At 21.5% G+C, this 16,320-nt stretch overlaps 5 protein-coding genes across 5 annotated transcripts in view; 3 read left to right on the top strand and 2 right to left on the bottom strand. All coding sequences in view use genetic code 6, as the record gives it.

The window, feature by feature from the left end:
* Positions 1-317, bottom strand: part of TTHERM_000105664 (hypothetical protein) — a gene marked incomplete at both ends in the record, with an annotated part of 447 nt that extends 130 nt beyond the window's left edge. The window contains one exon of the mRNA XM_012796645.1: positions 1-317. This exon is cut by the window's left edge and continues 130 nt beyond it. Within this exon, the coding sequence (XP_012652099.1) occupies positions 1-317 (317 nt within the window).
* A 941-nt stretch (positions 318-1,258) lies between these two features.
* TTHERM_00106670 (transmembrane protein, putative) lies at positions 1,259-4,820 on the top strand. Its single transcript, XM_001012318.3, has 3 exons — positions 1,259-1,317; positions 4,030-4,360; positions 4,420-4,820. The coding sequence occupies exons 1-3, from the start codon at positions 1,306-1,308 to the stop codon at positions 4,713-4,715; spliced, it is 639 nt and encodes a 212-aa protein (XP_001012318.3). The 5' UTR covers positions 1,259-1,305; the 3' UTR covers positions 4,716-4,820.
* Positions 4,821-6,822: 2,002 nt separating this feature from the next.
* TTHERM_00106690 (transmembrane protein, putative) lies at positions 6,823-7,515 on the top strand (the record flags this gene model as incomplete). Its single annotated transcript, XM_001012320.2, has 2 exons — positions 6,823-7,159; positions 7,229-7,515. Exons 1-2 carry the CDS (start codon positions 6,922-6,924, stop codon positions 7,513-7,515), a joined length of 525 nt encoding a protein of 174 aa, XP_001012320.2. The 5' UTR covers positions 6,823-6,921.
* Positions 7,516-8,136: 621 nt separating this feature from the next.
* TTHERM_00106700 (calmodulin-domain kinase) lies at positions 8,137-10,770 on the bottom strand (the record flags this gene model as incomplete). The annotated part of the gene is made up of 8 exons (XM_001012321.3): positions 8,137-8,268; positions 8,329-8,415; positions 8,476-8,670; positions 8,953-9,174; positions 9,231-9,424; positions 9,497-9,815; positions 9,988-10,153; positions 10,415-10,770. 8 exons carry the CDS (start codon positions 10,768-10,770, stop codon positions 8,137-8,139), a joined length of 1,671 nt encoding a protein of 556 aa, XP_001012321.3.
* A 2,272-nt stretch (positions 10,771-13,042) lies between these two features.
* TTHERM_00106720 (hypothetical protein) lies at positions 13,043-14,654 on the top strand (the record flags this gene model as incomplete). Its single annotated transcript, XM_001012322.1, has 5 exons — positions 13,043-13,103; positions 13,605-13,684; positions 13,993-14,282; positions 14,333-14,433; positions 14,593-14,654. 5 exons carry the CDS (start codon positions 13,043-13,045, stop codon positions 14,652-14,654), a joined length of 594 nt encoding a protein of 197 aa, XP_001012322.1.
* Between the last annotated feature and the right edge of the window lie 1,666 nt (positions 14,655-16,320).

Below are 16,320 nucleotides of genomic sequence, written 5' to 3' on the forward strand. Positions count from 1 at the left end.
TCTTCTTTTGAAGATTAATTTTGTGATTAATTGAGTAATAAGCTTATTGGGAAAGCTGTATCTGGCAAAATTTCAAATTATTTAGAAAAAGGTTATGATTCAAGCAACGATTTTTATATAATAAAAGGTTGGCCTATTGGTTTTTTAATTTTATAATTGCTACTAAGCCTTATGCATATGATTGCAACTTTTTTAAATCTTTTCACTTGCAAAGGCTGTAAACCTAAATCTAGAGAAGAAGCTTATATTTCTTACTTCTGAATTACTTTGAAATAAAGTAGATAAACCTAAATTAGTTACTGTATTTTTATCTACATTTAATTTATTGTTTAATCAAATACTTACTATAAAGATAAATTGAAACAAATATTGATATATCTAATATATTATCTACCTACATATTTTAATATTTTCTAAATATTTTTAGATGTCTTGCATTAAATATTTGAAGTGTTTTATACAAGTGGAAATCTTTCTTTAAATTTTAAGACTAAACGTTATAATTTTAATACTCTAATTAACTGTCAAAATATTGCTAAGTTCATTTCTTAATAATTCCATAAAAAATTTTTTCACTAAAAATTTCTATTCAAAAATAATAAATAAATGAAAAATTGTGAGTTTATCAATATATTTATTAAAATCTTCTCAAAATGAATGACTTTATATCTTTTTTGGTATAAATTTGAAAAAAGAGATCTAAATTAATCTAAATAAATAACATAAAGTAAAAAACTAATGCAAAAGGTAAATAGACTGAGTCTATGAGACAATAGGAAATTCGCTTAATTTTTCTACACCAATTTAAAAATGGTATGAAAGCTAAGTAAGCTACAAATAAATAAATAAATTACCATCTTTAAACTTTACATTTTAAATAAATTTAAATATAGTTTTATAACTATGTAATTTTACACTAATTTAAAAGAAAGAATAGCAAACTCTACAAATAATATTGAAAAAGTTTAATTTAAATATACAGTAATTTCTTACATATTTAGGTTCTATAAATTACCGCTCAAAATAATAATATTTTTTTTTATTTTTTACCGCTACAATTATCACCAGAATTTGCTGGTAGCTCTAATTAAGAAGAAACCACATTATATAATTTTAAAATTTGTTTCTATATCTAAAATAACTAAGAATTTATTAGTCTTAACTTTATAAAAGTAAGATGAAAAGTAATTAATAATCATCATCAGCTACGAATATTATTTAAATTCATGTAAGCTGATTGAAGTAATTTTATATTTTTAAAAAAAAAAAATCAAACTAAAATATTAATAGTAAAAAAAGTATAAAATGTGGGTAAAGGTAAATAAATTCAAATAAAATCTTCTATAAAATAAAAATAATTTGATGAAAAATAAAATAGGCTAAGGGAGATGGATGCAGACATAAGATGTCTTTGTTTTTCTTAATCTTGAATATTGTTATTGCATTTGGTTTAGGAGTTATCTCTGCATATATGTCTAGTAATGGATGTTCAAGAGTGTTTCCTGCCGTGGCAGTTATTAGTTTCTTATATTTAGTATTGAATGTTGTACTAATATTATGGGATAAAACATGGAGTAATTGTTTTAGCTATGTTAACCTTTTCTTGATATTTACTGTATTACTCATAACGGCTGTAGGTCTTGGATTCTCTGTTTATCAATCTACTTGTGACGTAATAGCCTGCTATTAAGGTGCAGCTTCAATAATAGGTAATAAATAAGATAAAAATTTAATGAAAAAGTTATTTACTTTTTATTATTAAAAAAAGATTCATTCTATCGTGATTTCCATTCAGGTGAAAAATCTTCTCTTGAAGATTAATAATGTGATTTAGTGAGTGATAAAGTTACTGGATAATATGTATCTATCAAAATTTCAAATTATTTAGGCAATGGTTATGATAGCAGAAATAATTTTTATATCATAAAAGGTTGGCCTATTGGCTTTTTAGTTTTATAATTGATATTAAGTCTTATGCATATGATTAAAATTTTTTTAAATCTTTTCACTTGCTAAGACTGTAAACCTCAAGCTAGAGATGGAGCTTATATCTATTATTTCTGAATTAATTAAATAATATTTTAAAATAAAATAAATCATTTACTGTATTTTGTCTATATTTAATTTATTGTTTAATCAATGAAAAACTTTATTATTTTACAAATATTTAAAAAATGATTGTTGGTCTTCCTTCATTTAAATTATAATAAAATTTTGAAAAATTATAGTAGCATATTTTAATTAATGAAATTTTTTGGTTGATAATTTAATTTTTTTTTTTATAAATTAATAATTTATAGACTAATTACATACTAATTATAGAAAAAACATCTCTGATTTAGACTAGATCAATAACAAAAAGATTATGATTTATAAATATTACTGTTTCTAAATTTTTTTAAAACCATTAATTAATTAATTAATTTTTTGAATTTTCATGTTTTATCCTTAATAGGTTGACTATGAATTTAAATTAACTATATTTTTTGTCTTTCTTCACATTTTGATCCAAAAAGGAGAGAGATTATATTTCAATATAGATAGAAACTTTCTTCCTAGATTTTAGTCAATATTTAAATAGAATTTTTATATTATAATTGGAGATTTTAGTATTTTTTAGTTGAGGGAATGATAGTAAATGTTTGAAGCTGCAATTGCAGAATGATTTTGTATACTTTCGTTTTGATTTCTCCCCCATCAAATGTAAAAGCAAAATAAAAGTAAATTATGATAGAATAGATGAAAATAGATCTTTATTTAGTTAAATTTTTTTATTTAAAATATAATTTTTAAAATAAATCAATCCATCTGGAGGAAAATAAACTTAAAATTTAAATTTATACAAATATCTATGAAATATTTTTTCTTGAATACTAAAAAATATATTTCTTTATTTAGTTATAATATGAATTATATTTATTAAATTATTGTTTATTAATTTCTATTTATAGCTAGCCAATGTTAGATAATAAATGGAAACTATATCTATAATTAGGTTCATAAAAGAGTATGTATGATAATTGCTAGACTTTTACCTGTCTATTTATTAACTTATCATTACATTTTTTAGAATAATTAGACTATCTAGTAATATAGAAAAAATTTCTTTTTTAGTCTTGATCAAAATTGTTAATTTACCATCCAATTAATATTTCTTAAGATCTTTTAATTAGAAGGAAAAGTAAAATTTCTATCTAAAATCTCGAATCATTATTTGATTTATTTATAAATTTAATCTCAAAGAAAGATACCTCTTTTTGCTTCTTAAAAATTTTCACAAACAGAATTAAGAGCTATTTATATTTTAAGAAGATTAATTTTTCCACATGTTTAATAAAAATTTATTTTTTTTATTCATTATTAACTATATTCTATCCAAGTTTTTAGATTGTTATATGTTATTAAAGTAAATAAATAAATTACCATCTTTAAAATTTACATTTTAAATAAATTTAAAGGAAAATATAGTTTTAGATCTATGAAATTTTAAACTAATTTAAAAGAAAGAATTAGCAAACTCTTCAAATAATATGAAAAAGTTTAATTTACATATGTAGTATTGGACTATCGCGCGCAAACATTGGAAACCAAAAATGAGAGAAAAATAATAATATGATATTTTTCATCTACCCTATCAATAACCTTATTTAACTTGAAAAAAATTTAAACTTTGCTTAACTCTTGAAAAAAAAAATTTTTACCGCTACAATTATCACCAGAATTTGCTGGTAGCTCTAATTAAGAAGAAACCACATTATATAATTTTAAAATTTGTTTCTATATCTAAAATAACTAAGAATTTATTAGTCTTAACTTTATAAAAGTAAGATGAAAAGTAATTAATAATCATCATCAACTACGAATATTATTTAAATTCATGTAAGCTGATTGAAGTAATTTTATATTTAAAAAAAAAAAAAATCAAACTAAAATATTAATAGTAAAAAAAGTATAAAATGTGGGTAAAGGTAAATAAATTCAAATAAAATCTTCTATAAAATAAAAATAATTTGATGAAAAATAAAATAGGCTAAGGGAGATGGATGCAGACATAAGATGTCTTTGTTTTTCTTAATCTTGAATATTGTTATTGCATTTGGTTTAGGAGTTATCTCTGCATATATGTCTAGTAATGGATGTTCAAGAGTGTTTCCTGCAGTGGCAGTTATTAGTTTCTTATATTTAGTATTGAATTTTGTACTAATATTATGGGATAAAGCATGGAGTAAAGTTTTTAGCTATGTTAACCTATTCTTGATATTTACTGTATTACTCATAACGGTTGTAGGTCTTGGATTCTCTGTTTATCAATCTACTTGTGATGTAATAGCCTGCTATTAAGGTGCAGCTTCAATAATAGGTAATAAATAAGATAAAAATTTAATGAAAAAGTTATTTACTTTTTATTATTAAAAAAAGATTCATTCTATCGTGATTTCCATTCAGGAGAAAAATCTTCTCTTGAAGATTAATAATGTGATTTAGCGAGTAATAAGGTTATTGGGTAATATGTATCTATCAAAATTTCAAATTATTTAGGCAATGGTTATGATAGCAGAAATAATTTTTATATCATAAAAGGTTGGCCTATTGGCTTTTTAGTTTTATAATTGATATTAAGTCTTATGCATATGATTAAAATTTTTTAAAATCTTTTCACTTGCAAAGGCTGTAAACCTAAAGCTAGAGATGAAGCTTATATTTATTATTTCTGAATTTATTAAATAATATTTTAAAATAAAAATAAATTATTTATTGTATTTTGTCTATATTTAATTTATTGTTTAATCAATGAAAAACTTTATTATTTTACAAATATTAATAAAATACTAAAAAAAGAAATTTAGCAGGGTGATAGATAGATAAATAAATAAAGGTAATAAACTTTAATTATGGAATACGACAAAAAAGACAATTTTTCTCATAAAAATAAATACAAATTTTTGCCCTGCTTTTAACAATATTAATAATCGAAAATTTTTACTTCCAGGATATAAGCATAGAGGTAAATATTTCAATAAATAATGAGTCTATTGTAATTATATCTTAATTTTTATAGCATCTAATAATGACCAAATAATTATTTGAAATTAAAATCTTTAAATTATATTTGTTCTCAAGCTTGAATTTACTTTTAGGTATTTATTCATCTAAAATTTAATTTTTTGTTTACTTTAATAACAAAAGAAAGTAGTCTTGAGTTCCGATAATGAATTAAAACAAAAAATAAACTAAAAAAATGCTTGCTTTAGTAAATTATTATTGAAAATATTCTTCATAGATCTTTAATAACAAATCAATTTATTTATAAAAAGGCTAAAAAAGAAAAAGACGGATATAAATATAAACTTTTACTATTTTTTTATAGCTTGAGCTTGGTAATTGCATTTGGTTTAGGCGTGATTAGTGCTTTTATGTCAAGTAATGGGTGTTCAAGAAGTTATATTTCAACAGCAATCTGTAGCTTTATTTATGTTACTCTTAATAGCTTATTTATTTTCAGGTCTTAATCAATCAAAAAATTTTTTAATATGATAAGTAGCATCATATTATTAAATATATTAATAGCATCAATAGTTGTTGTAGGATTTTCTTTTTAATAATCGACTTGCTAAATTATTGTTTGTTATAATGGCCAGGGAACTTAAATTGGTAAAATATTTTTTTTAATAATACATAAAAAATTAATTCATAAAAAACAATCTTTAAAAAATAAAAATAGATTCTTTTTACAAATATTTTAATGATAAGAATAAATCTACTTTTGAAAATGATTATTGTGGTTTAGCTAACAATAAATAAATCGCTTAATACATATCTTAATAAATTGCAGAGTATGCTGGAGAAAAATAATTTGATAGCAAAAAACTTTTTTATATATTAAAAGGTTGGCCTATTAGCTTTTTAATTTTATAATCAATATTAATAATCATCCATATGATTTAAATTGTTATTACTCACTATAATTGCAAGGATATATGTGAATGTCTCTTGTGTGATTCGGATTGAACAAAAATATTCTTATTATATATCTAAATAGGAAAATATTTATTTTTAATTATTATTTTTGTTATGGATTTAATATTTGTATGAAACATACATAGATATAAATAATTATTAAATTCAATTAAAATTTAAGTTTTTATATTATCACAAAAAAATTAAATATTAAAATCACTAAAATCCTTCTTTTTTAAAGGAAATTTTTTTTTTTTGCCAAATTCCATTTCTCTTTTAGAAATAATTATTATTTAACGTAGTATCTCATTAATTAAGGACAAACTCAAATCATAATTTTTGTAAAAATATAGTCCTTAATCCTTAATAAAAATTTTTGAAATACCACTGAAAAAAGTCCTTAATTAATGAGAATATACAGTATAATAGTTTAATTTTGGTAAACTCCAGTTCAATTTATAACTCCTAATAATGAAGGCTATTTTTGCAAAACCTATAGTTTAAATTTTGAGGAAATTATTTGCATTTTTTTCTCTCTTATGTTTAGAGGATATAAGTATAAATTTTATTTTTTCAATAAATTATGCATTTATTGTAATTATGTTTTCATTATTATACCAGATACTAATTAATGAGTAAATAATTATTTGAAATAAAATTTAAAAATTATATTTGTTCTCTAGCTTGTATAGTTAGTTATTTTTTCATCATAAATTTAATTTGTTGATTTTCTATAATAATCAAAGTAGAATTTTCATAATTAATTAAACAAAAAATCAGCTAAAAAAATGCTTGCTTTAGTAAATTAATATTCAAAATATTCTTCATAGATTTTTAATAACAAATAAATTTATTTTATAAAAGGCTAAAAAAGAAAAAGATGGATATAAATGTAAACTTTTGCTATTTTTTTATAGCTTGAGTTTGGTAATTGCATTTAGTTTAGGAGTCATTAGTGCTTTAATGTCAAGTAATGGATGCTCAAGAAGTTATATAATAGCAGCAGTCTTTAGCTTTATTTATGTTGCACTTAATAGCTTATTTATTTTCTGGTCTGAGTCATCTAAAAAATGTTTTAATTTGATAAGTTGCTTTGGGTTATTATGTATATTACTAGCATCATTAGTTGCTTTAGGATTTTCTTTTGCGCAGTCAACTTGTTAAATTATTGTTTGTTATAATGGAGAGGGATCTTAAATAGGTAAAATAATTTTAAAAAAACAAATAAAAAAATAATTCTTTAATAGTTTCCTTTTATATATAATAACAGATGATTTTTATTTATCGTTTTATGATCAAAATAAATCTACTTTTGAAAATGATAATTGTGGTAAAGCTAATAATAAATAAATCGCTTAATATGTATCTTAATAAATTGCAGAGTATGCTGGAGAAAAATAATTTGATAGCAAAAAACTTTTTTATATATTAAAGGGTTGGCCTATAAGCTTTTTAATTTTATCATCAATATTAGCGATCATCCATATGATTTATGTAGCTATTAGTCACTGTAATTGTAAGGATATTACTAATTGTTTAGATAGAGTTTTTGATTGAACAATAAAATTATTTTGATTTTTATTTAAACAATAAAATTTTTATGATATTTATTTTAACAGTAAAATATTTATTTTTAATTATTATTGTTGTTTTTGATTTAATATTTCTATGATACACACACACAAATAATTATTAAATTCAATTTAAATTAAAATTTTTTTAGTTTTGTAGCAAAAAATTAAAAACTTTTTTAAAAATCTAAAATTAAAAAAATTCAATAAAAAATTGAAAGTCTTCTCAGTTGATTTAAAATTAATAAATATTATTAATCAAAATCTATTTTTAATATTTATTTTCATCTTATAAAAAAATTATTAAAAAATAAAGGCCTTTCTTCTAAAAAGTAGTAATGTCACTTCACTAGACTTTAGGAAGGCATTTGTCTATATTTATATTAATAAATTACAAAATTATAAAAATTTATTAATAAAAAAATAATTAAAGTAATTTTTACAATAAAATATAGATGATTTAATTTTAGAAAGAAAAGCTTAAAAATTAGAACATAGAATAAGTATAAATAAATACATATACAACTAATGATTAGTAAATAAGGGAAATTAAGATAGTAAGTTATTATTTTATATATATATTTTTTGTTAAAATTAATTATATAAATCAATATGCTTAGGAATTTGAGTAGTCATTTTTAATAAAATAAGTATTGATAATAGATTTAAATTCATCAAAACTAATTTCTTTATCTCCATCTTCATCGACTTCTTTAATAATTTAATTCCAAACCTCAGACTGTTTGTTTTTAAAATAATATTTGCTTTATATTTTAATTAAGTTTTTAGAATAAATTACATCGAATTCGAATTCTTATAAGTTGTTTTGGAGTTTGTCTTTTACTTCTTACAAACTGATAAATCCATCTCCGTCTTTGTCAAAAATCTATATTAATATTCATATTTATTTTTACTCACACTGATTTAATAAATCAAAGCTTTTTACATCAAAAACTTTATACAAAAATTCTTCATTTTAGAGGGTGTATTTTCTCATTGCAGCGACAAGGAATTCAGTGTACTCAATTTCTCCATTTTAATTGAAGTCAATATGATTGATAATTTCAGAAATTTCATCATCTGATAATTGTTCTTGAGAAGTTTACTCTACTCCTTCATTATCTTTATAAGTATTGTAAACCTAATTTTTTTGATTAAAATGTTATCATTAAGAATGAAATTAAATTAAAGCAAGCAAGCAAGAGATTTTGAAGTTTTTTAAATTGTTCAATCAATTTAATTTTTCTCAAATTTATTTCATTTAAAAACAAATTTTTACATTTTAAATTGAAAATTAACAAAGCTTTATTTATTTATCTAAAACATTCATTTATTTAAAAAAATGTATATTTGTGGAAAAGTTATTTTAAATTTTGATTTTAAATAAAATTAAAAGAAAATATTTAAAAATAAAAATTATTACACTTTTTAAAGCCTAAGCCATTTCTTCATGACTGATTTTACCATCCTAATCTTTATCAATTTAATTAAATAAATTAGTAAGCTGGTTATTTTCTTCTGGACTCATGGTATGAATGGCAAAGAATGTCATGATGTATTTAAGCATAAATTTATCTGCTTTGAACTATCTCATTCTATTTAAGCCTTTCATCAAACTCCTTTATGATAAATCTTTGTTATTGACCTATTTAATGAGAGTTTTTTAATTACAATTATTGATTAGAGTTGAATATTTATTACCTTCTTAAACCAGCTATGCTCAAGTGCTTATTTTGCAGAAATTCTAAAGCTAGGAATATAAGTTAAAAGTTTTTTTAAAAGATCAATAGCTTCAACAGAAACTCCACCAAAGTATTCTGTTGGAAGACTATATCCTCCTTATAATATCTTCTCTTCGATTTCATCATCAGTCTCTGCATCAAATGGGGGACATCCTATTATTTTAAGTAAGTAATTATTTATAATTAACTATTATAAGAAATATAGAAAAATGTAAATGAAATTACCTGATAGGAGTTCATACATTAAAGCACCGCATGACCACAAATCACATTTTTCATCGTAACACCTATTAATGACTTCAGGTGCTTTAAAATAACTTGTACCACAATCGATATGTAGCTTTTAGTTATGCTCTACCAAAACACTTAATCCCCAATCAATAACTTTTACATGGTACCTGCTCTCTTATTCATTATATTGAATTAGTACATTCTCTGCCTTGAGATCTCTGTGCACAATATTAATTGAATGCGCGTAGTTGACAGCCATTAAAATTTACTGCATGATTTGGCATGCGTGATATTCATTAAATTATTACTTCAGCTTTTTAAGAGAAATATTAAAATCGAATTTAATAATTGAAAAGTTAAAATAACGCTTAAATAAAAATAATATTTTTCATAAAAGTAGCTTTAAATGTGAAATATACTTAATCTAAATGTAAATATATTTATATTAATAATTAAGTAGTAAGTAAGTATGTGCATATATATACCTTGCTTAATTTTTGAATTTCATCAAATAGACAGCCTCCTTCGATGTACTCAGTAATAATATAAAAATCTTCTTCGTCTTGATAAAAATCAAAAATGCGAATAATATTAGGATGATCAAGTCTTTTCAACAATTCCAACTCATTATCGGTTTGTATCAGTTTACTACTAAATTTAAGTATGATATAAATTGTGTAAACAAAAGTAGAACATTATTATAAATAGTAAAAAGAAATAAATAAATAAGTAAAATTCTTGCTTAGATGATTTAATTAATACTTGAATTTAGATATTTCTTAAGTAATATTTAGTTAATTAATTAACAAATTAATTAGTCGTTTATAATATATGATTTGCTTGTTAAGCAAGACATAGAAAGAGATTAAAAAAAATATGAATCAAATTAAGTTTTGTATAAAAAAGGTTTACTTTTTCTTCAGCCTTTTCATAGCTTTAATGAGTTTTGTTTCTCTATCAAGCACTTTGTAGACTACACCAAATCCTCCCTCTCCAATAACTTCTAATTTTTCATATTTTTGAGTTAAGTTTTCTATTTCATCAATCACTATATTCTTTTCAAATTTAATTTGCTTAGGTGAGTCAGTTTTTCTCTTTTTTTGTATTACTTCACCGTAAGCATGGTAGCTCTCGCTTTCGGTATGATTAGAATTGTAACGTTTGCCACAGAGCTCATATGTTTGAGAAGAATGGTCGCTTTCTTCATTGGCATTCTTGCTAAAAACTTCAGTTTCTTTTTATTCTGACTGTATGATTTGTTAACTCATTATTCTTATTTTTATTAAATTAATGTGAAATTAATTCTTTATTAAAAAATGTAGAGAAATCCTATTAAGTTTTTAAACCCTCTAAGCAAGCAATCAAGTCTGAAGCATGTAAAAAATAAAATAAAAAAAGTTTTTAACTTTTATTTGTTATTTTTGAATAATACCGAATTTAGTTGGAATGATAGAAGTTAATCAGTGGGCAAATTAGTAAAATAACTTGCTTCGTCTCAAGTAGAAAATAAACAAAATTTTAAAAACTGAATTAATTTTTAACATCCAAAAGACACAACTAAGATCAAGCTTTAGGAATACTAATTGAGTTAATAATTCTACTATCTTTTATTTAATACAGAAGTCAAATGTCTGATAGAAATTCGTTTAAAAATCTTAGATTTTTTATCAATTAATTATTTTTAAATAAATTATTTTTTGACATATAATTCAAAGTTTAATTTAAAACAATTTAATAAAGTAATTCTAAATTCTGATCAAATTTTAAAATTTAAATTATTTCTGATTGATTGATAATCAGAAATTGTTGCATTTATTAATATTTTGAAATCATTTAAATGAATTAAAAAAATAAAATTTTAAATCAAAAATATTTTAATAATTTATTGATAATCATTTGAAATTACCGATTTCAACAAACAAAAAAATTATATCCTAAAAATGGAATAAAAAGTAGGAAAAAAATCACCCACCGAGGGGCTCGAACCCTCGACCACCAGCTTAAAAGGCTGGCGCTCTACCGACTGAGCTAGACGGGTGTTGTGAAATAATTGCTTTGGAAAATATAGGCAAATATTGTAGTCGAAATTATTGATTCTAGCAAAAACGAAAGTAATTTCAAGTTTATTTATTTGTGAAACTTTCTTAAAAATAAAATATTAGAATAAAATAACCAATAAACTAAATAAAAAAATATTCAAAGGATAATTTTATAAAAAAAAAGAATTATTAACGATTTTCAGTTGATTATTATTTTTATTTTTTGTTACCTGAAAGTTAAATCAATTTTTTACTAAAATTCCCAACTTTCTATTTGATTTAATTTTATCTAAAAATAGAACTATATTAATAGCTTTAATTATTTAAAAGAATATTTTGGTATTTTATTGTTATTATTTTTTAAATAATATAATTAAAATAAGAAATATGAAATAAAATATATTATATTGTAAAGATAAAATTTAGTTGATTTTTAATTACTCTTATCATATTACCTATTTTATATTTTGAATATTTTGTATACAAGAAGAGAAAATATTACCTATTGCAATAACTGTTATCATAACCCAACATTACTCACCACGTAAACTTAAGCCTCAATAACCCTTCTAACCCCTCCCAGAAATTTAGAGTCAAAAAATGTTACCCTGACATAATCTTTAAAACCTTCTAAATATAGCCTTAATTATTGAGGATACACATTATAAAAACAATAAATATTATTTATGTAAATTAAACTTTTTGATACCACTAAGTACTTGTTAGTTATTGAACTTGATCGATCATCTCTACCTTAGAATAAATCTTTTTATCTAACTGAAAGACCTCATTTATATAATTTTTTGAATATTATGATTACTATTTACAAAAAATAGAAACAGTTAGGAAAAATATTTGACTATTTTACTTAATAATAATTATTATTCTTTTGAATATATAGGTATTCTTGAGCCTATATTTTTTATAACTTAGATCAATTATTTGTATGGATGATTTAATTTTTCTTGATCAATATCTTCAATGTTCTAACTTATTTCATAGCATTTAGTAAATAGCACATTTTTTCATGTAATGTGAGTTAAATTCCATTTAATTTCTATTTCAAAATTTACATAAAAATTGTATTTATTTATGTAATTTTCCAAGATATTGTTAAGCAATATATAAGTATATTATAATTTTTTTATTTCTTTTAGCTTAACTCATCTGCTATATTTATAAATTTTATCAATTAGCTAATTTAGAGTCTTCAGGAAGGGTATCAAATAATATATACCCTTATTTTTTTATTTTTGTATATTACTTCGCTACAAATTATAATACCCAGAATTGTATTACGTTTTCTATGATTAATTATTTAATATGCACTTGAATTTATTCAAATCAAAAGAACATTCCTTCTTAAAAGAATTTTTTGAAGTTTTCTAAATAACCTTACAGTTAATTTCTGAAAGAAAATATTTGGATGACATATTAACTATATTTATTAGTCTTTATAATACTCGTAGATCTTTTTAGAAACAATTTATTTGAGTTTATCATGCCTTTAAAGGAAAATCATCTTTCATCATTAGAGGATATTACTCTCAATGAGTATCACAGTATGTATTTAATGATTAAAGTTTAATTTTTTTGGTTTTTTTTAATATAAAATCTTAAAAGCTTTTCTTTTTAATAAGGTTTTTATTCTAATATTCATCAATTAATTTGCAGATATTATAAGGTTAAAAATGATTAAAATTTATGTAATGAATGCATATCCTGGCTTATAATCAATAGGTATAAAACTTTAAGAGAATATTTTATATTCATTATTTTCTAATACTATTTTATTTAATGTTTTTATTTGTAACAATTTTATTTAGAATTTATTTAATTTACTTAAAAGTGTTTATTTAACTTAAAATTTTACATGATAAAAAAGCATTTTAAGAGAATGTATATAATTTATTTATCAAATATTTATTTTAAATGATTAAAAATTCTCAAGATTGCTAATTAAAAAGAATAAAAATAATAAACTTTTTAATATAATGCTTTTTAATCCCTAATTAATTTTACATTTTTCTTTTTAATTAAAATTTTTTTGTAAAATTTATCAGGAATATTAAGAAAAATTTATTAGTATTTTATTTCATCTAACTCCATTAAAATATTTAAAATCGAAGATAAAATAATTAAGGTAATTGATCGATGATAGTTATTCTAAGTTATTTAAGTAATTGAAGATATTTTATTAAATAATTTGTCTTAAAATATTAAAATTAAATGGTTAAAAATATTCTTATGAAGCTGATTAAGTAAAGAAAGTAAATTTAAATATTTTGGTTTTAGAACTTAAACTTTTAATGAGTTCCTGTAAAAATTAGTTTTTACTTATTGCTTAAATTAAAAATAATTTGAGATAATATTATTCTTTTTTTTTGTTTTGTGCTTTAAAAAATTTATTTTGATTTGTGATAATTTAATCAAATTATAAAAATAAAAAAGTGTGGATGGAGGGTTTCGATCCCTCTACCTCAAGAGCCACAATCTTACGCTCTTCCGATTGAGCTACATCCACTTCATGAAATGTATGAAGCTAATTACTTATAACAAAAATAAATGTTTATATCAGAAGAAAATTAAGCTATTTTATTAATATAATCATAATTTAGTGAGAATAAATCTAAAAACAAACTGCTTTTATAAAAAAATTGGATGGGAAAAAATATTTATTACAAGTATCTCTAAAATATTTAATTTTCTTAAAAATAAATATCTACTTTAATAAATTTAAGGTAAAAAATAAAAATTTAAGGATAAATTAAAAAATATAAAATAAAAAAAGTGTGGATGGAGGGTTTCGATCCCTCTACCTCAAGAGCCACAATCTTACGCTCTTCCGATTGAGCTACATCCACTTCATGAAATATATGAAACCACTTTTTAGTGAGAACATTTCTAATTGCTACTAATCCTAAAAAAATTTTTATGAAAATAATTTTTATAAAATAATTTGAGTTACAAATGATGTATTTAGAAAAAGTAAGTAGCAACTTAAAAATTTTTTGCAACAATTAAAACTTTAAAAAATATAAAATAAAAAAGTGTGGATGGAGGGTTTCGATCCCTCTACCTCAAGAGCCACAATCTTACGCTCTTCCGATTGAGCTACATCCACTTCATGAAATATATGAAACAACTTACTGATTTCATTTTTGTTTATTAAAAAAAGAAACAAGAAATTAAGTATACATATGATTAAATTCTGGATTAAAATTATACTTAGACTAAAAAAAGCAAAATAAAGCTAATATAGCTTATTTTTACTGTTATAGATTATGCTTATTAATAATAGGTAGCTTCATTAAAATTTAAACTTTACATCTTCTTAACAAAAACATTAGTACTCAATTCTTATTACATTAAATCTAGTTTATTTAATATTTTTAATTAGATGCTTTAATTTTCTTAAAAATAGGAATCCGTCTAGTTAGTCTACACTTTTTAATAGATAACATAAAAATAAAAAAGTGTGGATGGAGGGTTTCGATCCCTCTACCTCAAGAGCCACAATCTTACGCTCTTCCGATTGAGCTACATCCACTTCACAATATATATGAAAATTCATACTCATTTCATTTAAGTATTTTTTTAAGTTGATATAAATATTCAATTAACAAAGTAATGAGCTGAATTTAATAAAAAATTTATAAATAAATTCAGATTTTATTTACCTATTTGTCATAAAATAATTTAGGAAGCTGACTTTAAAATAATTCTTTTAGAGAAAAACTATTTTACACTTTTCTATATAAAATAAAGCACAATTCAAATTAAAAATAAAAAAAGTGTGGATGGAGGGTTTCGATCCCTCTACCTCAAGAGCCACAATCTTACGCTCTTCCGATTGAGCTACATCCACTTCATGATATATATGAAAACTCATACTCATTTCATTTAAGCTTTTATCAATTACAACTTACATTCATGTATAAATCAAAAAAATCATCGAAGGTAAAACAAACGCTAGCTGAAAGAAAAATTAGTATTAATTTAATTTTATTAATCAAATGCAATGAATTTAAATAATTTAAAAATAAAAAAAGTGTGGATGGAGGGTTTCGATCCCTCTACCTCAAGAGCCACAATCTTACGCTCTTCCGATTGAGCTACATCCACTTCATGATATATGAGCAGAAACTAATTTATTTCATTTAAGCATTCCTCATTAAACAAAAAAATTTTTTAATTAATTTAAAAAATAAATGATAAAATATTTTCCCCCTCATTAATGTTAAAATAATTAAAAAATATTAAAACAAACAAACAAACAAATATCTTCTAAAATGTTATTTTCTATTAATAAATAATTTTTAACCTTATTATAAATAATAATGAATTCATGAGCTTCAAGTAAAATTAATTTAATGTAATTTTAATTTGAAATTTGAATATTCATCCAATAAATTAAAAAAAGCAAATTTTGAATAATCTAAAATTTCATTAAACTTACTTATTAATATTATATTGACAAATTAAAATAATAAATTTGGATAACAAAAATAAACAAAAATATATCCAATTAATTTTATATTTGTTTAATTTCACTAATTTAAAATGCTATTTTATAATCATTATTTTAAAGTTTCAATACTTAGATGTAAGAATTTAGATATTAAATTAAGGAAATCTTCCGTCTAACGCAGGATTTAGTTGATTTAAAAAATATTTTAATCAGGTAAAACCGCAAAACAAACAAAAAGGTATGAGTATAAATGTTAAGTTTAACAATTTTAATAGTATATAGAAATGTATAGATTTTAAATGAAGAGC

This window comes from Tetrahymena thermophila, assembly GCF_000189635.1.
Source record: "Tetrahymena thermophila SB210 genomic scaffold scf_8254716, whole genome shotgun sequence".
Classification (NCBI taxonomy): domain Eukaryota; phylum Ciliophora; class Oligohymenophorea; order Hymenostomatida; family Tetrahymenidae; genus Tetrahymena; species Tetrahymena thermophila.